This window comes from Scyliorhinus canicula, chromosome 20 (assembly GCF_902713615.1).
Source record: "Scyliorhinus canicula chromosome 20, sScyCan1.1, whole genome shotgun sequence".
Taxonomy (NCBI): Eukaryota; Metazoa; Chordata; class Chondrichthyes; order Carcharhiniformes; family Scyliorhinidae; genus Scyliorhinus; species Scyliorhinus canicula.
Genome location: NC_052165.1, coordinates 5,544,238 through 5,570,421, shown reverse-complemented (window position 1 = coordinate 5,570,421; position 26,184 = coordinate 5,544,238). Strand labels below are relative to the sequence as shown.

At 45.1% G+C, this 26,184-nt stretch overlaps 1 protein-coding gene across 8 annotated transcripts in view; it reads right to left on the bottom strand.

Annotated features, from left to right (window-relative positions):
• Positions 1-26,184, bottom strand: part of LOC119955040 (coiled-coil domain-containing protein 91-like) — a 185,750-nt gene that overhangs the window by 42,536 nt on the left and 117,030 nt on the right. For all 8 annotated transcript variants that reach the window (XM_038780854.1, XM_038780862.1, XM_038780856.1 and 5 more), the window contains exons 9-11: positions 11,149-11,241; positions 10,991-11,059; positions 8,267-8,443 (exon numbers count right to left, since the gene is read on the bottom strand). In XM_038780854.1, coding sequence (XP_038636782.1) covers positions 8,267-8,443; positions 10,991-11,059; positions 11,149-11,241 — 339 coding nt within the window. The remainder of the gene's footprint in view (positions 1-8,266; positions 8,444-10,990; positions 11,060-11,148; positions 11,242-26,184) is intronic.

Genomic DNA, 26,184 nt, shown 5'->3' with positions numbered 1-26,184 from the left:
CATACCAGGATAGCATTGGAATAGTTAAATTGACAGGTAAGAAAGACCCAGGCGATAGTTTCAGTGGATGTAAAGGTAAGGTAAAGCTTCCATAGTCCCAGATGACCATAGGCTGCTTCCCCTTTGAAGGGGAGAGCTGACTGGTGATGATTTAACCTGTAAATCACCACGCCTCAGGCGAGGGGCAAGATTGAGAAGGCGTAAGCAGCTTCAGGACACAGCAGCTAATGGTGAAGCAAAGGAAATTAGGGAAGCATAAAAGGCCAGAATTAGAGGAGTGCAGATATGAATAACCAAGTGAGATGTGCAATGTTATGGAGGTGAAGGTAAACAATCTTGATCACGGAGAAGATATGGAATCGGAACTCAACTTGGAGTCAAATAGGATGGCACGGCTGACAGCTTGGCTTAACCAGGGTTAAGGAAAGTCTGCAACGGGAGCCAAAGACAATGCAGGTAATTCTCCAGCTGTGTTACAAGTCCCGCTATGTTGGGTGAACAGTGGGAGAGGCCCAAAACGGAATCTGCGCCGGGGACCACTATAGTCCCACTGAGCTGTACAAAGGAGGTGCTGGAGAAGTTGTGGTCAATTGTCTCAGAAGCTGCAGTCGAGAAGAATGAGAACAGACATCTTGGCCGGGATTCTCCCCTACCCGGCGGGCCGGGGGGTCCCAGTGGGACGGCGTGGCGTGAACCACTCCGGCGTCGGGCGTCCCCAAAGGTGCGGAATTCTCCACACCTTTAGAGGCCAAGCCCTCACATTGAGGGGCTAGGCCCACGCCGGAGTGCCCCGCCAGCCGGGGCCAAAAGGCCTTCGCCGGCCGACGGAAGTCCGCGCATGAGCCGGTGCGTCAGCGGCTGCTGACGTCATACCGGCGCATGCGCAGGGGAGGAGGTCTCTTCCGCCCCCGCCATGGTGAAGGCCATGGCGGGACGGAGGTAAAAGAGTGCCCCCACGGCGCAGGGCCACCCGCCGATCGGTGGGCCCCGATCGCGGACCAGGCCACCGTGGGGGCACTACCCGGGGTCAGATTGGCCCGTGCCCCCCCCCCCCCCCCCCCCCTCCAGGACCCCGGAGCCCGCCCGCGCTGCCAATCCCGCCGGTCAGGTAGGTGTTTTGATTCCCGCCGGCGGGAGAGGCCTGTCAGCGGCGGGACTTCGGTCCATCGCGGGCCGGAGAATCGCCGTGGGGGGCCCGCCGACCGGCGCGGTGCGATTCCTGCCCCCGCCACATCTCGGTGGGGTGGAGAATTCGGGACATGGCGGGGGCGGGATTGACGCCGGCCCCGGGGGGTCTGAGGATTCCGCCCCATGTACTTACCATTGCTCTTGGCAACCTTGTCCACACCACCTAAACATCTGAGCACAATTTTTACGACGTTTGCAGTATATGGTATTCACCTCTCGGAGGTTCACTTCTCGGATGTTCACTTCTCGGACCCCCCCCCCCGGGGGTCGGAGAATTCTGCCCCTTACCACAGTCACAGTAACATGGAATTTCATTTGCCACTTTAAAAAATTTCATTTTGGGCTTTTGGAGCCGGAACCTGATTGGAGGCATTTAAACATGCAATGGCAGGGGAGGTGGACGTGAATGTAGCAGACAACAAATATGGGAGAGGTAATGGAGGTTGGATATGGGACAATAGTTTGCAGAGAGGTGTCACAGGTGGGTTTTGTGAGCAGAGGGGTGCTGATAGGAAATGTGAATCTGAGCGGGTGGACAGTACCCGAGGAGAGGAAACCATTAATAATACAGTAGCACAGTGGTTAGCACTGTTGCTTCATCGCGGCAGGCTCCCAGGTTCGAATCCCGGCTTGGGTCACTGTCTGTGCGAAGTCTGCATGTTCTCCCTGTGTCTGCGTGGGTTTCCTCTGGGTGCTCCGGTTTCCTCCCACAAGTCCCGGAAGGCGTTCTGTTAGGTAATTTGGCCAGACGAGCATTTTGAATTCTCCCTGCGTACCCGAACAGGCGCCGGAGTGTGTGGACTAGGGGATTTTCACAGTAACTTCATTGCAGTGTTAATGTAAGCCTACTTGTGACAATAAAGATTATTATGCACCCTTCTAGGATGGGTGTGCAAAGTTGTTAAGATGCAACATTTCCAGAAATGTATTTAAAAAGACCTGTGATTATTTCTGAACTCACTTTGCTACTTTTTGGGGGTTTAATTTCTTGTTTTGATTTAGCTAGTCAGGTGACAGTGCAATATTCCCAAAGGAAAAAAATTATTCATGATTTTGATTAAGTAAAAGGAGAAATGGCAGGGTAGCCAGCAGGTTAAACCACACAACAGGCCACATCCTACCAGCCAGTACATTCCTACCTGTAATTACAGACAAAGGTGCATCTACCCAACAATGAATTGCAGAATTGGTTCCGCGGACTTGGGTGTCAGCAAGCTGACAAATGCAGAGCTTTGCCATCTGTCAAGGACATCTAAAGTTCACAAAAACCATAAGGTTGGCACTGCCAATAGCATTAACTGCCACTATAACATCATGTGCAATTTGTTCAATGGGCAGGGTGTCCTCAAGTGGCACGCACGGCCCACTATCTGTATTAAGATCTCATTTTGTGGTACTTCACTTTTCATGCAACCAAACCTGGTTGGAGTGGTGTGCTACTCCATCACTCAGCCACATCATTAGATTCTTGCCACTACATAGAATATAGAACATAGAACGATACAGCGCAGTACAGGCCCTTCGGCCCACGATGTTGCACCGACATGGGAAGTCAAAAACTAAAGGCCATCTAACCTACACTATGCCATTATCATCCATATGCTTATCCAATAAACTTTTAAATGCCCTCAATGTTGGCGAGTTCACTACTGTTGCAGGTAGGGCATTCCACGGCCTCACCACTCTTTGCGTAAAAAACCCACCTCTGACCTCTGTCCTACATCTATTACCCCTCAATTTGAGGCTATGTCCCCACGTGCTAGCCACCTCCGTCCGCGGGAGAAGTCTCTCACTGTCCACCCTATCTAACCCTCTGATCATTTTGTATGCCTCTATTAAGTCACCTCTTAACCTTCTTCTCTCTAACGAAAACAACCTCAAGTCCATCAGCCTTTCCTCATAAGATTTTCCCTCCATACCAGGCAACATCCTGGTAAATCTCCTCTGCACCCGTTCCAAAGCTTCCACGTCCTTCCTATAATGAGTCGACCAGAACTGTACGCAATACTTCAAATGCGGCCGTACCAGAGTTTTGTACAGCTGCAACATGACCTCATGGCTCCGGAACTCAATCCCTCTACCAATAAAGGCCAACACACCATAGGCCTTCTTCACAACCCTATCAACCTGGATGGCAACTTTCAGGGATCTATGTACATGGACACCGAGATCCCTCTGCTCATCCACACTACAAAGAATTTTACCATTAGCCAAATATTCCGCATTCCTGTTATTCTTTCCAAAGTGAATCACCTCACACTTCTCTACATTAAACTCCATTTGCCACCTCTCAACCCAGCTCTGCAGCTTATCTATGTCCCTCTGTAACCTTCCACACTGTCTACAACTCCACGACTTTAGTGTTGTCTGCAAATTTACTCACCCAACCTTCTGTGCCCTCCTCTAGGTCATTTATAAAAATGACAAACAGCAACGGCCCCAGAACAGATCCTTGTGGTACGCCACTCGTAACTGAACTCCATTCTGAAAATTTGCCATCAACCACCACCCTCTGTCTTCTTTCAACTAGCCAATTTCTGATCCACATCTCTAAATCACCCACAATCCCTAGCCTCCGTATTTTCTGCAATAGCTGACCGTGGGGAACCTTATCAAACGCTTTACTGAAATCCATATACACCACATCAACTGCTCTACCCTCATCTACCTGTTCAGTCACCTTCTCAAAGAACTCGATAAGGTTTGTGAGGCATGACCTACCCTTCACAAAACCATGCTGAGTATCCCTAATCATATTATTCCTATCTAGATGATTATAATTCGTATCTCTTATAATCCTCTCCAAGACTTTACCCACAACAGACGTGAGGCTCACCGGCCTATAGTTACCGGGGTTATCTCTACTCCCCTTCTTGAACAGAGGGACCATATTTGCTATCCTCCAGTCCTCTGGCACTATTCCTGTAGCCAATGATGACATAAAAATCAAAGCCAAAGGCTCAGCAATCTCTTCCCTGGCTTTCCAGAGAATCCTGGGATAAATCCTATCAGGCCCCGGGGATTTATCTATTTTCACCTTGTCCAGAATTGCCAACACTTCTTCCCTACGCACCTCAATGCCATCTATTCTAATAGCCTGGGTCTCAGCATTCTCCTCCACAACATTATCTTTTTCCTGAGTGAATACTGACGAAAAGTATTCATTTAGTATCTCGCTTATCTCCTCAGCCACTGTCCTTGACTGGCCCTACTCTTACCCTAGTCATTCTTTTATTCCTGACATACCTATAGAAAGATTTTGGGTTTTCCTTGATCCTACCTGCCAAAGACTTCTCATGTCCCCTCCTTGCTCGTCTTAGCTCTCTCTCTTTAGATCCTTCCTCGCTTCCTTGTAACTATCAAGCGCCCCCAACTGAAACTTCTCGCCTCATCTTCACATAGGCCTCCTTTTTCCTCTTAACAAGAGATTCCACTTCTTTGGTAAACCACGGTTCCCTCGCTCTACCCCTTCCTTCCTGCCTGACTGGTACGTACGTACTTATTGCGTGAACACGCAATAGCTGTTCCTTGAACAAGCTCCACATATCCAGTGTGCCCAACCCTTACAGCCTACTTCTCCAACCTACCCATCCTAAGTCATGTCTAATGGCATCATAATTGCCCTTCCCCCAGCTATAACACTTGCCCTGCGGGGTATACTTATCCCTTTCCATCACTAACATGAAGGTCACCGAATTGTGGTCACTGTCTCCAAAGTGCTCACCTACCTCCAGATCTAACACCTGGCCTGGTTCATTACCCAAAACCAAATCCAATGTGGCCTCGCCTCTTGTTGGCCTATCAACATATTGTGTCAGGAAACCCCCCTGCACACATTGTACAAAGAACAACCCATCTAATGTACTCGAACTATATCTTTTCCAGTCAATATTTGGAAAGTTAAAGTCTCCCATAACAACTACCCTGTTACTTTTGCTCTTTTCCAGAATCATCTTCGCCATCCTTTCCTCTACATCCCCAGAACTATTAGGTGGCCTATAGAAAACTCCCAACAGGGTGACCTCTCCTTTCCTGTTTCTAACCTCAGCCCATACTACCTCGGAAGAAGAGTCCCCATCCAGCATCCTTTCCGCCACCGTAATACTGTCTTCGACTAGCAGCGCCACACCTCCCCCTCTTTTGCCCCCTTCTCTGAGCTTACTAAAACACCTAAACCCCAGAACCTGCAACAACCATTCCTGTCCCTGCTCGATCCATGTCTCTGAAATGGCCACAACATCGAAGTCCCAGGAACCAACCCATGCTGCCAGTTCCCCTACCTTATTTTGTATACTCCTGGCATTGAAGTAGACACACTTCAAACCACCTACCTGAACACTGGCACCCTCCTGCGAAGTCAAATCTGTGCTCCTGACCTCCATACTCTCAATCTCCCGTATCCCAAAACTACAATCCAGGTTCCCATGCCCCTGCTGAATTAGTTTAAACCCCCCCCCCAAAGAGCACTAACAAATCTCCCCCCCAGGATATTGGTGCCCCTCAGGTTCAGATGTAGACCACCCTGTCTCTAGAGGTCCCACCTTCCCCAGAAAGAGCCCCAGTTATCCAGAAATCTGAATCCCTCCCGCCTGCACCATCCCTGTCGCCAGGGGCTGGTTTAGCTCACAAGGCTAAATCGCTGGCTTACAAAGCAGACCAAGCAGGCCAGCAGCACGGTTCGATTCCCGTACCAGCCTCCCCGGACAGGCGCCGGAATGTGGCGACTAGGGGCTTTTCACAGTAACTTCATTGAAGCCTACTCGTGACAATAAGCGATTTTCATTTAGGGGCTGGTTTAGCTCACTCAGCTAAATCGCTGGCTTTTAAAGCAGACCAACAGCACGGTTCGATTCCCGTACCAGCCTCCCCGGACAGGCGCCGGAATGTGGCGACTAGGGGCTTTTCACAGTAACTTCATTGAAGGCTACTCGTGACAATAAGCGATTTTCATTTTCACGTGTTTAATTGCTCTCTCTCCCTATTCCTCGTCTCACTATCACTTGGCACGGGCAACAACCCAGAGATAACAACTCTGTTTGTTCTTGCTCTGAGCTTCCATCCTAGCTCCCTAAAGGCCTGCCTGACATCCTTGCCCCCTTTCCTACCTATGTCGTTAGTGCCAATGTGGACTACGACTTGGGGCTGCTCCCCCTCCCCCTTAAGGACCCGGAAAACACGATCCGAGTACATCACGTACTACATGGAGTGTGCCAGCCACTGGATTTTACCAGGCACTTTTAATGCAGAAACAGCCTTTACAAAGCTGCCAAGTGCTTTTATTTGCATAATGTGGCAAATTACATTTAGAGGCTACATTCATAGAACATAGAACATAGAACAGTACAGCACAGAACAGGCCCTTCGGCCCTCGATGTTGTGCCGAGCAATGATCACCCTACTCAAACCCACGTAGCCACCCTATACCCGTAACCCAAACCCCCCCCCAACCCTACTTTTTAGGACACTACGGGCAATTTAGCATGGCCAATCCACCTAACCCGCACATCTTTGGACTATGGGAGGAAACTGGAGCACCCGGAGGAAACCCACGCACACAGGGGGAGGGCGTGCAGACTCCGCACAGAGTGACCCAGCCGGGAACCGAACCTGGGACCCTGGAGCTGTGAAGCATTTATGCTAACCACCATGCTACCGTGCTGCCCTGAAATTCCTATAAGTTTATCCACCACCAATTGTAAGCAGCCTTTAAAGATGATTTACACTCAATTTCCTGCACCCTTTCTTGCAAGAGCAACCAGCGATGGGAATGAAGCTGATTCCAAAATTCAGTCAGAATATAATCAATTAGATTAAATAGTACACCATTTGATACCTGATGGATAAATCTGGGCAATTTCTAGAGAACCACACTTTCCCTGCACTCTGTAGTGTGTAGCACTTCAAAGAAGCAATGCATGCTAAGACATGCCTCTGTCTCCATACAAATCCTTCTCAAAAACTATAAGAAAAAAGCAAATTACATAGACAATGTTAACAGTTTCTGAATCCCCTTACATTAGAATGCTGTACATTATTAATGATAAAGAGAAAACCTTCTCCATCATTTCCTCATTTCCTGAATACATTTGCTTATACTGGTTTACAGCTACACAAGCCCTGACAATGCACAGGCGCCTGACCTGTATGGACCCTCATGTGTGCCTGAATAATGAGTGCAGCAGAGGCAGTCTATTAAATAGCTTTGGGGAAACGGAACTGAGTTCAATCTTTCCCTCGCTAAAGATCCACAATATCCAGGATGAACCCCCCCCCCCCCCCCCCCCCCCCCTCCCCGGACAAGGAGAGAGGGGCAATTAACAACATGGGAACAATGGGAAGAAGATGGTTGCTTGTGGAAATACAAGGGTATTAGATGGGTGTGATAGTGGTACATGAGTACTATAGCACCGAGCGATGGATGTAGATGAGAAGCAAGAAAATGGAACCAAAATAAAAGACTGCACATGAAGCAAGAACTGAGGTGGTGGCGTTATGTACAAGACTGCCTGAACAAAAAAGGGGTGAACTCGCAGTCAACTACATAAACTGAGAGCAAGAAGATGATGGTGAGTTTTGGTAGGGTTTCCGTCCAGCTATGATTGACTGACATGCCACTATTCCAATAATTATTCCATTTATGAAGCAGAGATGCTCTCCTGTTTTCAGCCTTGCAAATATTTCTCTCCAAAACAACCAGGTCGTATAATTCCGTACTAAAATATTTTCCAAATTGTAACATTAAACTTAACCTTTTTTTTTAAATTTAGAGAATCCAATTGTGTTTTCCAATTAAGGGGCAATTTAGCGTGGCCAATCCACCCAACCTGCACATATTAGGGCTGTGGGGGTGCGACACAAGCAGACACAAGGAGAATGTGCAAACTCCACATGGACAGTGACCCGGTGCCGGGATCGAACCTGGGACCTTGGCGCTGTGAGGCAGCAGCGCTAACCACTGCGCCACCGTGCCGCCCATACTTTAAAATTAACCTGAGCAACCAATGAGTATGTTACTTCAGATTTTTTTTTACAGAACAACAGATTTGAAAGATCTTAATTTGCACGATTTGCATTTTACCTGTCCTTTCTTCCTCTCCTCTTGCAAAGCTTCTTGGATAGCCTGCCTCAATTTCTCTTGGTCCTTACTCCGCTCGATTTCCCATAGTTCCCTCTTCTCCAACTGGATCTTTTCCATCCTTTCCCTCTCCTCTTGCACAGCTTTCAAAACAGCCTCCGTAATGATTTCCTTTTCTGCCTGTGTAACAGAGCATTGTTCAAAAGGGATTTTAAGAAAAAAAAAATCAAAAGACATTTAAACCAAATATAATACCACATAAAAATCCATGGCCATATACTAAATAAAAGATCAGAGAAACTAACAAATGTTGTATGTTGAAAAATGAAATGGGTCTGCCAACTTCAACAGGAATTGGATTACAAAGCTGGAAGCAGATGCTTCAGCAATATTGTTGTCCCTGTTATTACAGCATTACTTGCCAATAATGCAAATTTTTCTTGTTACAATATTGATACAGTGGCAATGTTAGGAAAATGGCTGCCATTGGCAACCACAGAGACCATCTACAATTTCAAGAGAAGAATAAATCTTCAAAAGCCTACATAAAACAGATGACAAGAATACTAGAGCATCGAATAAGAATTAAAACAAGGTTACAATTTTTTCTGATTAATCATCACTCTACAATTTACTTTGTACTGCCGCATCAAGTATGTTAGACTGAATAATTGAGGGCACAGCAAGTTAATAATCATATTTAGTATCAACTTACACACACATTAGAAAGATATATTCTAATTACCCTCTATGTTGTTAATCATTGTTGACTACTCTGAAGATTGACTACTCTGAAGTTTCCAACAACTTAATAACATCTACTACAAGGAGCTTCACAGAAGCCTAATCAGAAAAGAACTGACACCAAGCCAAAAAGGAGACATCAGGAAAGATAAATTAAAAGCTTGATCAAAGATGTAGATCTTAAACCTACTTTATACCTGACTGCGTGGGGTTGTGCAACAGGTCTTGGAATTGTTCACAATTGATTATCCTTCCTTTCTCTTCAATGGTGCCAAATATTGATTAAGCGCTAAAAAGTCTACAGCTAAAATGAGATGCAAGGATACGTGAGAAATTAAAAGAGTGCAACTGCACTGTGACCTTGCAATCCAGGATTCCATAGCTTGGTACATCAGTATGCTCCACTGTATCAACCTCCTTTTACCAAACACTTCGGGCGCGATTCTCCGAGCCCCGCGCCAAGCCGGAGAATCGCCGCAACCGCACCACGCCGTCCCATCGCCGGCGCGCAATTCTCCAAGCTGCGGAGAATCGGCGGCATTTGCGCCGGCGCGTTTGGCACGCCGCCGGTCGCGGGTGGCTGTCCGCGGCCAGGCCGTCAATTCTCCAGCCCGGATGGGCCAAGCAGCCGCGCAGAAATGGCAGAGTCCCGCCGACGCCGGTCGCCCCTGGTCGGTGTTGGTGTGAACTCTGCTAGGAGGGTCGAGGGGCGGGGGGCCTCCAATGGGGTCTGGCTCGCGAAAGGGGCCCAACGATCGGCGGGCCAGCGTCTCCCCCCCCCCCGGAATACTTTGTTGCGCGGGCCAGCCCCTGAACCCCCACGCCATGTTGCGTAGGGGCCGGTGCGTTGAAGTCCCCCGCTCATCCGCGGGTTGCACGGCCCAACTGCACATACGTGGGTTGCCCCCCTATGGGGGTGGGGGCCAGAATTGGTTGTCCCCGTGCCCGCGAACGCCGGCGCGAACACTTAGTCTCCATTTAGGAGAATCACGCCCTTCATTCACAGCCCCGAGAAAAAAACACGCCAACTCCATGTTTTCAATGACCAACACTAGGATCTCCAGCAAATGTGCACACAGGAGTTAGGCAAGATGGTAGTTGGAAAATCAACCCTGCAGAATTTAAAGGGAGAAATCATGAATTTTTGGTTGTCTATACCATCATCTAAACACTGTTCACTATAACGCCCATCAAAAACCCACTAACATTTTGCTACTCGCTCCTGTATTGTTTTCTTCTTTCTTAACTGCGCAAATAATATCAGGCTGGTAGAATGAATATGATAGGGCGGCATGTTGGCTAGCACCGCTGCCTCACAACTCCAGGGACCAGGATTCAATTCCAGCCTCGGGACACTGCCTGTGTGGAGTTTACACTTTCTCCCCGTAGTCTGTGTGGGTTGCCTCCGGGTGCTCCGGTTTCTTCCCACCAGTCCAAAGAGGTGCAGGTTAGGGGGATTGACCATGCTAAATTGCCCCTTAGTATCCAAAAGGTTAGGTGCGGTTACTGGGTTACAGGGATAAGGTGGAGGCGTGGAATTAAGTAGGGTGCTCTTTCAGAGGCTAGGTGCAGACTCAATGGGCCGAATGACCTCCTTCTGCGCTGTAAATTCTATGATTCCATGTAAACTCTATAATAGTTACTGTAGTTCATAGTATTTTTAAATTAAATCTATATATTCATGTCGTATGAAAACTCCATATGGTGATTTTGAAGGGTCTAACTGCATATTAGCTCATTCGCAACAGAATTATTTAAAAATATGTAACAGATAGTGGGTAGGAAAGCCAAAGCATTAGCTTAAGTCCTTGTTTTTGAAAGCTTGTCTCGCGCTAATTGCAGCAAAATTCTTCATCAGATCACATTGCCACTCATTATTGCAATGCAAATCAAAGATGACAAGCAAAGGCAAAAACGTCAGCATCTCTTATTTAAAAGGAAAACATGGACGCAGAAATTCTGGTAAGCAAGATTTCAAAATACCTTTACAACTTTTCCCATTGCCTCTGTGCTCCGTAGCCTTTCTTCAGCAACACATCTTTCTAATGCGTCCTGTAAATAATTCAGCAAATGTTCAGATTCTATATGTGCCATCGACAATATCAAAAAAGGATTATTTTATAAAATGATCAAAAATTCACCTTATGCTGTTCTTTTTGTTCCTCCAAAGCTTCCTTAATCTTCTCTTGCAATACACTTTTTTCTTTCTCCAGTGAGTCAAGCAGTCGCTCATGCTAGAAGATCATACATTGACAGCATCAGCAGCAAATCACGTAACATGTGATTTTTCTGACATAAAGCAATAAATAATTACCTTAAATTGCAAAAAGATGCGATTACTGATTTTAATTCTGAGTAGATTCCAAATGCACTCCTGGGCGCCATTGGCACCATTGCCAGGTCAGTTCCCACCCGTCTCAGGCAAGACGACAATGGGAAGCAGCTTTCAGCCTCTAGAAAATCTGGCAGTAGATGTGTGCAAGTGAATTCTGGATGGGTCACGTAGGAGGGGCTGCACGATTTTCCTTTGGGGATGGGAGGAACACTCTTGTTCTTCCCAGTCCTACAAAGCAAAGTCAAAAATATTTGGGCCTCTTCATATTTACAGCAAATCCAGTCTCTCTCCAGCTGGGTGGGAAAGCAGCACGATTTTCTCACTCAGGCCCAAGGGAAAGTTGTGAAAAAGACCAATTTAATAATAATAATAAAAATAATTATCGTTATTAGATCACAAGTAGGCTTACATTAACATTGCAATGTAGTTACTGTGAAAATCCCTAAGTCACCACACTCCACCGCCTGTATGGGTCCACAGAGGGAGAATTCAGAATGTCCAATTCACCTAACAGTAAGGCTTTTGGGACTTGTGGGATGAAACCGGGGCACCTGGAGGATACTGGAGCAGACACGGGGAGAACGTGCAGACTCCGCATCGATCAAGCCGGGAATCAAACCCTGGTCCCTGGCATTGTGAAGCAACAATGCTAACCACTGTGCTACCGTGCCACCTATTTGCTTCAAATTGCATATTTAGGAAGAATTCTGTCAGCTTTGGACAGGCAGCAGACCCGCCAATCCACAAGCACAAATAAAGATTTTGGTCAGGGGGATTCAGTCAACTTTCTGGCTGCTGGTTGGAAGGGCTATTAGCACCCCATTAACTTTAGCATAGAATATATTTAGTAGCATTTTTCTCCCTTTAAGCACGCTTAATGAATACATGAAAATACAATTAATATTTACTATATATTGCAGCTTTAATAGTTTAACAAATTTATGGACTTAATTGCCTCCTTCAAATCTACTTGCACTGTAAAAATGCAAGATTTACAGTGTTAATGGACACCATGGTGCAGAAATAAATCTGATTCATGATAGGAGAGTTAAAGCAGAACGTTCAGCTTCAAAGGGCCATTCGCCATCCTGACTTTTAATTTTTTTAACGTAATGGTTATGACAGTATGAAGCCTTCTCCTATAGGGTTTAAGTTGGATGGCAAACAAGCCACACTCCCTGAAACGTAAGCTGCTAAAGTGTGCATGAAGCTCAAATGAATTTAAAAGAATTTCACATCAGAGCTGAATGTTTGCCCTTAGCCTGCCACTTGAGAAAGCAGAAAATATTTTGAAGTAGTTCTCGTTTCATCATGTGCCAACAGGTGATTGTATTTATTGCGTCGCTTTGACACATCATGTGGCTGCTCCAGAGAAACACACACATGCCTTCTGATTGTTCTTGGATGGTCACTCCAAGCAGTCTGCACATAGCTCTGAACTGGAAATTCAACAGTAGTATTAACAGAGGATTTGCATTAAGTCATCTATTCGTTCTTAGGCAGATAGCATTGTGAAGCAAGGAATCTCAAAACTCAAGTAAAAGCACTATTATCAGGGATCTGAAAAAGTTTTATTCTGTAATTTCCTTCTTTCTCCCATCTCTCTTGCCTTCCTCTCCAATCTCCTTGCCAAACTCTTGCCAAAGCTGGTTCCCCCATCATGAAGAAGCATAACAGCAGCACGGCTAAAAGTAACTGGAGGCAGGATTTTAAAAGGATGGAGTGGAGAGTAAAATCGAAATTAAGAGCTAACTTTGTATGAAAGATTGCTGGCTCGTGGAATAAGCTGCCACCTGCTGCTTAGAATGCAGAACATGTTGATCCCACCACAAGAAACAGTTTAGTAGATTTCTACCACATGACTATTGGGAGTGGAAGTTCTCATTTGTATTGACGATCTGAAGCATGCATTATGCAAACTAGCAAAAAATCTGTACCATTGAAACTGATGATAGGAGAGGCATAGACAAGATGGTTAAATGTTCTAACTGAATATGAACCCGTGATGAATCTTCTACTCTGTTAGATAATTATTTCAAAAAGATCATTTTTTTGCCTATTTTATTGAATAATTAAAATTGAACAAAACAAAATATGCAGAGTGCCTAAAAATAATTTCATAGTCATTCATTAATATGGAATAAACTGCCTGTTAATAGGAGCGTGGGAACAGGGCTTAGGCCATTCATCCCCTCGAGCCTGTCCCTCCATTCAGTGAGATCATAGCTGATCTGTGGCCTAATTCTATATACCTGCCTTTGGCCCAGATCCCTTCATATCTTTGCATAACAAAAATGTATCTTATCTTAGATTTAAAGTTAACAACTGACCTTGCATCAATTGCCATTTGTGGAGGAAAGTTCCAAACCACCACCATCCTTTACGTGTAGAGGTGCTTCTCATCCTTTTTTGTATAGGTGCTTCCTAAAATCTCTCCTGAATTGTCTGGCTCTAATTTCTTGACTACGTCCCGTAGTTCTAGAATCTCCAACCAGTGGAAACAGTTTATCTTTATCTACCCTGTCCTTTCTTGTTTGTTAAAATATTGAAGACTTTGATCAGATCATCCCTTAACCTTATAAATTCTAGAGAAAACGGGTTTAATTTCTATAATCTCTCCTGATACCTTAACCCCTGAAGTTTAGATATCATTCTTGTAACCTATGCTGCACTCCCTCCAAGGCCAAAATATCCTTCCTAAAATGTGGTGCCCAGGTTAGCTCACAGTACTCCAAGTGGGGTCTAACCAGGGTTTTGTAAAGCTGCTGCATAACTTTTGCGTACTTATACTCCAGTCCTCCAGATATAAAGGCCTGCATTCCACTTGTTGGTGGAATTTTAAAGATCTATGCATCTGAACCCCTGGGTCTCTTGAGATATCCACTGAATTTAACTTAATACCATCTAGAAAGTATCCTAATCCATCCTTTTTTGGTCCAAAATGAATATCCTCTCACTTGCTTACATTGAAATCCATCGGGCATGTTTTTGCCCATTCACCTAGTCTATCAATATCTCTTTGTAATTTTATGCTGTCATCTACACTGTTTCCAATGACACCCATCATTGTGTCATAAGCAAATCTGGATAGATGACTTTAAATCAGCAGATCCACCTCAGTAGCAGGTGTCCCATCAGACCCAATACAGGAGGGGCTGGTGCACGATAGAGTCAGGTCCTCCGCTCTTTGAAACAGATCATAGGCGCCCATGGGGTAGTCAAGTGCCGAAGCAGGTAACCAAAATGCTCACATTGGCTCTCTGGGACTTTGTCCCCTGTTCTGTTAAAATGTTGGCCTTCTATCCCTCAACCCTCACAACCAAACCCATCCCCCATGCCCCTCACCCATCCCCATGGTCCAAGAAACGGCCAACTTAATTCCTACCCATCCAGTACCCTTGGGCCCTTACACCCTCAATGTCAACTCACACTGTCTTTGCAATGGGCAGATCTCAGAAGCTTTATTGAGATGAAATAAAGACCTAAAATTATAATAAAGCCTTCATTATATTGAAACTATCCCATTCATGAAAGACAATTCAACACGTTTGAATTTCAATAGTTAATCTCTTATAAATATAAACTTCTATTCATAACCCCACATCAACCATAGCTAACCCTTTAAATAATCTTTATTGTCACAAGTAGGCTGACATTAACACTGCAATTAAGTTACTGTGAAAAAACCCTAGTCGCCACATTTTGGCGCCTGTTCAGGTACACAGAGGGAGAATTCAGAATTCTCAGCTGGTACACGAATTGAACCCTCGCTGCTGGCCTTGTTCTGCATCACAAACCAGCTGTCTAGCCCACTGCGCTAAACCAGCCCTGCTAAAGGACTTAAGCATTTGAATGACTTCTTTACGTTGTCAATCAATCTGTAACTTAGAATACCCATGCTAAGATAATTAAAGCTTGTGGAAATTCAGCAAGTGCCTTTAGGGAAATGTCAATAAGCGGCTATTATAACTGAGAGAACATGGCCGGGATTCTCCCCGACCCAGTGGGGCGGGGGGTCCCGGCGGGATGGAGTGGCGTGAACTACTCCGGCGTTGGGCCGCCCCAAAGGTTGGCACCTTTAGGGGCCAAGCCCTAACCTTGAGGGGCTATGCCCACGCCGGAGTGGTTGGCGCCCCACCGGCCGGCGGGAAAGGCCTTTGGCGCCACGCCAGCCGGGGCCAAAGGGACTTTGCCACGCATGCGCAGGGGAGGGGGTCACTTCCGCGTCCGTTACCGTGGAGGCTGTGGCGAACGCGGAAGGAAAATAGAGCTCCCACGGGATCCGATCATGGGCCAGGCCACCGTGGGGGCATCCCCGGGGCCAGATGCCCCCCCCCCGACCCCCAGGACCCCGGAGCCCGCTCGCGGCGCCTGGTCCCGCTGGTTGGTGGTTTGATTCCTGCTGGCGGGACCAACATGACAGCAGCGGGACTTCGGCCCATTGCGGGCCGGACAATCGGCGATGGGGGGCCCGCCGACAGGCGCGGCGCGATTCCCGCCCCCGCCGAATCTCTGGTGTCGGAGACTTTGGGAGACAGCGGGTGCGGGATTCACGCCGGCCCCCGCCAATTCTCCGACCCGGCAGGGGTTCGGAGAATCCCGCCCCAGGTTTTTTTTAAACTCCCACTGACATTGGTCGCGTGTTATATTTTCACTTTTAAAGGGTGAGGGATTTAAATAACGTCATAACATGACAATTATACCAACCTTATCCTAACTTCAAGAGCCTTTCAGTTTACGGCACGGTAGCACAGTAGTTAGCATTGCTGCCTCACAGTGCCAGAAACCCAGTTCAATTCCAAATTTAGGCGTCTGTCTGTGTGGAGTTTGCATGTCTTTCCGGTGTCTAATTGGGTTTTCTCCGGATGTTCCGGTTCCCTCCCAAAGTCCAAAGATGTGCAGATCCGGTGGATTGGCCATGCTAAATTGCGCCTTGGCGTCCAAATATCAGGTAGGGTTGCGTGGTTACAGGGATAAGGCGAGGGAGCGGACCTCGGTAGGATGCTCTTCTGCACTGTAGTGACTCTACGGTTCCAAAAGTTTGTGATTCACACACGGCAAAGGCCCTTACGACAACCAAAATGATTGAACTTAGCATTGAGTTCAAATGGCTCTCCTGAGTTCAAGATTCCCTCATGTGTCAATCATACTCCGCTCCCTTCCCCGACTGACAAATGTAGAATGTCAGAAATGAGGGTGGGTCTTCCACTTCCAGGTCCCACCCATCATTCGGAAGCTCTGAAAAGTCTCCACAACTTACTAAAAACACAGGCCATACAGTAATTTATGCGATAGAGGGAGGCCATCAAGTTCGTCAAATCATTTCCAGCTCTCTGCGGGCAATCCTGTTAATCCCATTCTTTGCTTGATCTCCAGGTTTTTTTCCTTCAAGTTTCGACTTCCATCATGGTCGTGAGCAGTGAGTTCCAGGCCATTACGTAAAAACGTTCTTCATCAAATTCCACTTTACAAGACCTTATATGTCCCTCATTCCTTGTTAATTGAAACAATTTTTCCCTGTCTGCCTTATCTAAACCTGTCATAATCTTGATGTGGAGATTCCGGCGTTGGATTGGGGTGAGGTCATTCACCTGAATGTAATCTCACCTGAGGTCATTCACCTGAGGAAGGAGCAGTGCTCCGAAAACTAGTGTTTGAAACGAACATGTTGGACTTTAACCTGGTGTTGTAAGACTTCTTACTGTCATAATCATGTACACCCTCTGGGGGTGGCATTGGCATTGTTGTATTATCTCTGGACTTGTAATCCAGAGACCCAGGGGTATTGCTCTGGGGACCTGGATTAGAATCCTACCGGGGCAGATAATGGAATTTGAATTCAATAAAAATCTGGAATTAAAAGTCTCAGTATGACCATGAAACCATTGCCAATTGTCGTAAAAACCCATCTGGTTTACTAATGTCCTTCAGAGAAGGAAATCTGCCATCCTTACTCGGTCTGGCCTACATGTGACTCCAGACCCATACAGCAATGCAGTTGACTCTGAACTGCCCCCCTCTGCAATGGCCTAGCAAGCCACTCAGTTCAAGGGCAATTAGGGATGGGTAACAAATGCTGGTCCAGCCAGCAATGGCCACATTCCGAATAAGAAAAGTAGAACAACCCCACCGTTTCCAAACTAACCTTGTGAACAAAAATCCCCATCCCTGGAACCATTGTGGTAAATCACTTTGCATCCTCACATCCTTGTGTGATAACTAGAACTGTATGTAATTCTCTAGCAGGAGCTTAACCATTATAAAGGTTTAGCAGAATTTTACTGTTATTGGACACAATGCCTCTATTTTTACAATCATACATATGAAGGTATGAATTAGGAGCAAGAGTAGGCTATTCAGCCCCTCTAGGTTTCTCTACCATTCAATAAGCTCATGGCTAATCTGATTCTGACCTCAACTCCACATTCCACCTACTCCCAATAACCTTTAACTTCCTTGTTAGTCAAGAATCTATTTACCTCCACCTTAAAAATATTCACCTGAGGAAGGAGCAGTGCTCCGAAAGCTAGTGTTTGAAACAAACCTGTTGGACTTTAACCTGGTGTTGTAAGACTTCTTACTGAAAAATATTCATTAAGACTGGCTCCACCACTCTATGGGTAAGAGAGTTCCAAAGATTTATGACCCTCTAAGAGAAAAAGTTTTTTCTAATTTCCATCTTAAATGGAAGCTCCCTGATTTTTATATTGTCTCCCAATTTCCCACAGAGGAAGCATCCTTTCAGCATCCATCGTGTCAAGTTCCCTCAGGATTTTATATGTCTCATTAAGCCCATATCCTTTGTCAACTACCTCTCAATATGTCCTCGCACCTTCAATGATCGATACACATGAACCCCCAGATCCCTCTGTTCCTCCATACTCTTTAAAACTGAGCCATTAAGTCACCCCATCCCTTCTTCCAAAATACATCACCTCACATTTCTCTGATATTGAATTCCACCTGTCACTTGTCTGTCCATTCTGCTAGCCTATCTAAGTCCTGTTGCAGGCAATTCACATGAGCTGTTCATCACTCCTCCCAGTTTAGTATCATCAGCAAATTTAAATATTTTACTCCGTATTCCAAGATCCAAGCCATTTACATGTAGCAAAGGAAACAATTCTAGCACTGTTCCTTGGGGAACTCCACTGTCTACCATCCACCAGTCTGAAAAATAACCATTTATTCTGATATATTGCTGTTCTCTGTCCTTAAGCCAATTTTTTAATCCTATTCCATGAATTTTGTTAACCAGTCTTCTTTCTGGTACTTTGTCAACTGTTTTCTTAAAATTCATTTCGACATCCACCTTTCTTTGTTACTTAATCAAAAGAAAAATTAAGCCTCCTAAATTTTGTGACTGTATTTCCTACACCCAAGTCCAAATCTACGCCAACCGCAAAAAATAGTGAAACAAGCAGTGAATCTGGGGTGCACCATTCTCCAATCAATTTATCTTAGCACTTTGCGTTGTGTCTCCACCTAACACTGCCACATACACAACATATCTCAATTTTTCTTTTTCTCACAAGCCTCATATGTGAGACACAAACACCTTCTTTAAATCTCTGTTTGCTACATGCGCTGCATTTACTTTGATTTATGCAGACAGTTCTGGGAATAATTTTACTAAATTTCGAAAACCAAGTCTGCTTTTAACAAAGTTGTGCTGACTGTCATCGATTAACTGAGACATTGTGAAATACATTATTATGACTTTCTTTGCATTGCATCCCATAAATGCCAACATTGACTAAACTGTCTGTAAACTGTCCTTGCATTTCAGCAACTTCCACCTCAACTAAATGTACAGTGTAATTTAACTTCATGGTGTTATGCTTTTTATGTGAGTCTATTATGTTGCACTGGTTGTCCAGGACTGAAAGTTTAGATTTTAAAAGCCACTGCCTTCAAAAATGCTCACCCCAGTCCAACGCCGGCATCTCCACTTCAAAAATATTAACTCGGGTTCTGTGTAATACCACTGCCTCTTCTATCCACTCAGCAGCCTGAATTCACAGTTTATAAAATGGTGACAACAATCTCATCAACCTGCTGTTTATTGAGAAACTTTGACATAAAGTGCCAAAAGTATGAGGGACCCTGGGAAAGGAGAGCAATTTAAACATGGTTTATGGCTTTTTCCCTCATAAGCACCTTGTACTGCAACAAGCTCAAAGAAATCGTACCAAAAAAACTTACTAAAAAGACTAAGGCAAGTAACTATTTATTCTTTCAGCTTTGTTTAATAAATCCAACTAAAAATGCCCTTAACAGTTGCACTGCATAACACAGGTTGTATTTAGATGGTACTTCCAAGTTAAACACATGTGGAGCAGCAGCTGTCAATACAATCTCCATCATAACACATTCTAACATGTTAGAGTCTGCAAAACACTCCAGAGGACCATTTATTTGGTTTTACTATTTCCAGTAAACCATACCATTTTCCTCTGAACGTAGGCTGATCTTTTATCTTTAAACATTGAAGTTTTGAAAAATTAATTCTGGAATTATATGGATGTAAAGCATAAAGTTGATAATGAACTAAAATATTAACTGCTGATTAAAAACAAAGTGCCAAGCTGCACCTATATGCACTTTATTCCTTAAATTCATATCACCGAATATCAAAGAGTTTTTTAAGTAACTGGATAACCAGAGGAGGCTACAAATTCAATGCTACATCGATTTAACATTGGAATATAATCGTACACCATGGAAACTTACAAGGAATCGACGTCTTTATATTGTCTACATTGTACCATTGATGGAGAGAATTTCTCGTTAAAAATGTTCATTTCGTGTGAAGTCAACTAAAAGATGTACATAGTGGAAGGAAGGATTGCACTCTTCCAGGAAATAGAGATGCCAACTGTTCATCTAAAAATATAACATGCCAGTACTTAATCATTCTTATTGCAATCAGGCGTTTTACAGAGCTACCGCAAACATGCTGCATATACATAACTGAGCCATGCCCATTACAACAGGCTGGCCAAGATAAATAATCAATGAGAAATATTGATTAACTACAAACAAATCGATTTACTAGATCTTTTGCACAGATGCTGCACATTACAAGAATACTCTACACATACATATTGTACACTGCTGCTTTGAGTCCAACAACTGAGATTGGATAGTTTGTGCGTGTTTATCCACAAGAGAAGTGTTTTGATTGTCCTTCTGAAAGAAACCTCTGTAATAATATTAAAAGTATTGCATTTATATAGTGCTTAGCACAACCATTGGCCGTCAGACAATAAGTAACCATTTTCAGCGAGCAGGAGCAAAGGGAAAATAGATACCATTTTGAATGTGTGCTAGTAGAACGTCACAGTTGATCGTAATAATCGGCGCCACCGGTGCAAAATCTCGAGTTGGGAAATGTAATTCTCGCCGCCTACATGTTGTTCCCCGATTTTCCCTACCCCTCGCTGGTGATGTAACGAGGCTCCCAACAACAAAGGGTGGGAACCTCAGTTAAATGGATTTATTATTAATAATAATCATCTTTATTAGTAGGCTTACATTAACATGCAATGAAGTCACTTGAAAATCTACACTACGGCGCCTGTTAGGGTACACTGAGGAAGAATTCAGAATGTCCATATTACCTAACAAAAGCGTTCTCCAAGGCGGCCTTCAGGACGCGCTCGAAGTTGGCCTTCAGGACTTGCGACAACACAGAATCGCTGAGCAGAAACTGTTAGCCAAGTTCCGCACGCATAAGCACGGCCTCAACTGGGACCTTGGTTCATGTCGCACTACATTCACCCCCCACCATCTGGCCTGGGCTTGCAAAATCCTACCAACTGTCCTGGCTTGAGACAATTCACACACCTTTAACCTGTGATTATCCCTCTCTCCAGTCACACCATCCAGATCTGTAAAGACTTAATTACCTGCAAAGACTCACATTCAAATTATCATCTTACATCATTTGACTTTGTCTATATATGTGTTTGTGGAACCCACCTTTTCACTCAACTGATGAAGGAGCTGCAGTCCAAAAGCTAGTGATTCCATACAAACCTGATAAATTCAATGCACCAGGTGCTACTGCATAGTGATTATGAACAAGAAAACTAGATGATTTTTCTTCCCTCCCTTGCCTCGGGCAAGAAAACTTTAGTGTCCGAAACACTGCTTTGACAGGTAAAGCAAATGAGGCGTGGGTCCTGAAGGTCAGCGGGCATGGGTCCCGATGGTCAGCCAGTTGCCAAATGTGGGTCCAGGGAAAAAGAGTTTGAAAAACACTGGTGTAGGGCAATGGAGAATCCATACCTATGTCTCCTACTCATAGGCAAATGGAAACAGTCTCGCTATTTACACCATCTGTTCCCCTTAATATTTTGAAAACTTTGATCAAGCCACGTGTTAACTTTCTAAATATTAGGAAATACAACCCAAATGTGTCCTATCTCTTCTCGCAATTTAACCTTTGGGTGCAGGTTTCATTCTATCAAATTTATGCTGCATTCCCTCTTAAGCCAATATTATCCTTCCCGAGGTGTGAAGCCCACAACTGCTCACAGTACTCCGGGTTTGGTTTAAGCAGGGCTTTAGGTAACTGTAGAACGATTTCCAAGCTCTTTAGATACAAATGCCAGCATTTAATTATACTTGAAGATTATTTTCTGTACCTGTTCAGGACATTTTAATGCTCTATGCACCACTAAGTAAGACTCTTGGGATCACTACTGCTTCTGACTTTACATTGAAGTGGATGACTTCACATTGAAATCCATCTGTCAATCTATTGCCGTTATATCCTTTTTCCAGCCCCATTTGTACAAAAACAATTGGCAAACTTGGGGTTAATCATTCCATCATCCAGGTCAATAATAAATAACATGAATAATTGAGGGTCGAACATAGATGCCTGCATGACATCATTAGTCACATCCTGCCAATAAGAGTCCTGCCCGTTATCCCATCTCGCTGTCTCCTGCTGCCCAAGTTAGTTTCGTAACTAGGTCAATACTCTATCAACAATTCCATGAGCTTCAACTTTAGGCAACAGTCTCTTATGAGGGACTTTGCTAAATGCCTTCTAGAAGTCCATATAAATGCCATCTCTCGGCACCTTCGTTCTCCATTACTTTAGTCCCCTCAACAGAAATTCAATCCGGTTCATCAAGCATGATCTAACCTTTGCAAACCCATTTTGGCTCTCTGAGCAGCTGAAATTTTTCAAGGTGTTCAGTCACTCTATCCTGAATTACAGACTCCAGTAATTTCCCAACAACAGGTGTGAAGCCAACTCGACCACAATTCTCTGATTTCTCTTCTCTCAACTTCCTTAAACAGTGGAGTGACATGTAACTATCCGATCCAAAGGAATGGTTCCTGAATTCAGAGAATGTTGGAACACCTGTTAGGACACCTGTATTATTCTCACCTACTTCTCACTCACTTTCCTGTTTCCCCTTTTGAGTATAATATTATAGACTCATAGAATTCCTACAGTGCAGAAGGAGGCCATTCGGCCCATCGTGTCTGCACCGACCCTCCGAAGGTGCACCCCACACAGGCCCACTTCCCAACCATTCCCGAGCCACAACCGACCAGTTGGAAACTAAGGGGCATTTTAGCATGGCCAATCCACCTAACTTGCACATCTTTGGACTGTAGGAGGAAACTGGAGCACCCGGAGGAAACTCACGCAACATGGAGAGAACATGCATACTCCACACAGACTGTCATGTAAGACCTGAATTGAACCCGGGTCCGTGGCGCTGAGGCAGCAGTGCTAACCTCTATGCCACCGTGCCAATTATTATTTATTTTTGATAAATATTCACAGGCTGTGAGACTATGAACTAAATCTGTCTCACAACACCAGGTTAAAGTCCAACATGATTGTTTCAAATCACTAGCTTTCGGAGCACTGTTCCTTCCTCAGGTGAGGAATCCTCAGGATTCACCTGAGGAAGGAGCAGTGCTCCGAAAGCTAGTGTTTGGAACAAACCTGTTGGACTTTAACCTGGTATTGTAAGACTTCTTACTGTGCTCAGCCCAGTCCAACGCCGGCATCTCCACATCATAAATCTATCTTGTTATTCATTATTAAATCCAATTTGCATTCCTCTTTACTGGGGTATTCAGTGGAGTACTGAGCTGAGTGAGTGCAGCACTTTGGAGATGCCATCTTTCTGATGAGATGTTAAACTCTGGCCTTGTCCACCCTCTCACCCTGTGCGACCAGTTGAAAATCAGGGGAGTTCTCTCCAGCGTCCCTCAATCAACATTGCCAACCACTTACCTCATTGCTGTTATCACAAATTGGCTGCCGTGTTGCATTGCAACAGTGGTTACATTTAAAGAGTACTTCATTGATTGTGAAGCACTTTGGAACATCCTGAAGTCATGAGTGCCCCCACGGCACAGGCCCACCCGCAGATCGGTGGGCCCCGATCGCGGGCAAGCCCGCACCCCTCACCCCCCCCGGGGCCGGATCTGTGGCGTGATCCCCGCCCCGCTCAAAAACCTACGCCGGGGAATACTGCAGCCTGCATCAGAGTGGCGGGGCGGGATTCACGCCGCTCCCCGGGGAGGGGGGGGGGTCGGAGAATCCCGTCTATAGGTTCCAATATGGCTTTGCTGAGAGAAATGTGTCAAATTGATGCAAATTACCTGTGCCGTTAAACTCAGAAACATTGGTGCAATTTCAATTGAAGACCAGTAGCAATTTATAGATTGAATTACTTAATTCACAAAACATGAACAGATCTGTCTGACAGTCAGTCTACTATTGACCATTGGAAGTAATAACTCTACTTTGTTTGACAGCCAGCATGTATAAAGCAGCAGGAATTAGGAGAGAATGAGTAGAAGTAACAACAAATGATGTAGTAAAACTTAAGATTCTCAAACTCACTGAACTAATTACTCAGGACGCTGACTTCACACAAAAACCAAGGTATCTGTAACAACAAGAACCTATATTCATATATTGCCATTGAATGTAATAAAACTTCCCAGGACGTTTCCACAGGTGCATTCAAAAACAAAACATGACACTGAGTCACATAAGATATTAGACTGGATTCTCCGTCCCGCCGTGCCACATTTTTGTTTCACCCCACCGGCGGGATGCTCCGTTCCGCCGGCCGGTCAATGGGATTTCCTATTGTGGGGTGCCCCACGCCATCAGGAAACCCCCTGGCTGCCTGCAAAACGGAGCATCCCGCTGGCGGAGAATCCAGCCCATTAGGTCAGATGAACAAAAACTAGAAGAGGCAGGTTTGAAGGAATGTCTGAAAGTAGGAAAGTGAGGTAGAGCGGCAGAGAGGTGTAAGGAGGATATTCCAGAGCTTCGAGCCTGCGTAAGTGAAGGCTCGGCCACCAGCAGTGAAGCGATTAAAATTGGGGGGCTCAAAAAGGAAGGCAAATATTTTGCATGGGTTGTGAGGCTGGAGGAGCTTACAGAGATAGGAAGGGGTGAAGCCATGGAGGATTTGAAAACAAGGAAGGAAGTTCAATAATCAAGATGCTGCTTGAGCAGGAATCAACGTAGGTCAGCAAACACAGTAATGATTGGTGAACGGCTCTTGGTGTGAATTAAGACACGGATACCAGAGTTTTGGATGTCCTCACATTTATGGAGAGTAGAATGTGGAAGACCAGCCAAGATAGTGTTGGAATAGTCAGGTTTGGAGGAAATGAAGGAAAGAATGAGGGGTTCAGGAGCACATGTGCTGAGGCAGGGGCGAAGTTAGGCGATGTTATGGAGGTACATACGAACATACAAATTAGAAGCAGAAGTAGGTCCTTCAGCCCCTCGAGCCTACTTTTTCCTTTGATAAGATTATGGGTGATTTGATTGCGACCTCTTTTTTCCTGCCTAACCCTTTAACCTTTGGCTCCCTTCTCAGTCAAGAATCGATCGAACTAGCTTTAAGAATATTCACCGACTCTGTCTCTACTGCTCTCTGGGGAAGATAATTCCAAAGACTAACGACCCATTTAGAGAGAGAATTTCTCTGCCCTGTCTATTTAGAATCCATCCAGTCACATTTCCCTCAGGATCTTATATGTTTCAATAAAATTACCTAATTCTTCTAACTCCAATGGATACAGGTCCAACCTTTCCTTGTAAGACAATCCCGTCATTCCAGGAATCAATCGAGTGAACCTGCTCTGCATTGCCTCTCATGCAAATATATCCTTCCTTAGATAAGAAATCCAAGATTGTAAACAGTACTCCAGAAACGGGGCTGGATTTAGCGGCCGCATTAGCCACGCATACGAATCCTGTAATGACCGCGAAATCTCACGAGGCCAAAAACGGGATTTACGCCAGTGATATTTTGGAACACAATCTTCCCGGGCCTTCCCCGATGAAGTGATCAGGCTCACGCCCCAGTAGGGCATGAATTTGAATCCATTATAATATATCCAGCGTGGTTAATGTCGCATCTTCAGTCCTCATTGAATCTTTTGAATCTTCCCATCTGCCACGCGTGACGTCACACTGTCGCAAATTAGTACAGCTTTTTAAAAATGGGACCTCAGAGAGCTCCGATTTCCGGGTTGGAGATCGCGGCTGGTGTGGGTGATCCTGAAGTCTGCTGTCTGTGTTGTTTGAAAGTTCTTTCCCCATATACAGTAGATGCTACTTCCAGGGGACACAAGAATTTTTCACAGCTTTTCAACATCCATCAGCCGCTGGGAGGTTGCTGCAGCTCAATGTAAACAAATGTTTGCATGGGTGAGACGTTCCACGCACTCCTCAGTGGCAGAGGTGGTCCAACGTTGGCCAGCGACGGGATCTTCTGCCATTCTCAGCGGAGTTTCCATTGAATGCATCCCCTGTCGGGAAAGACACGGC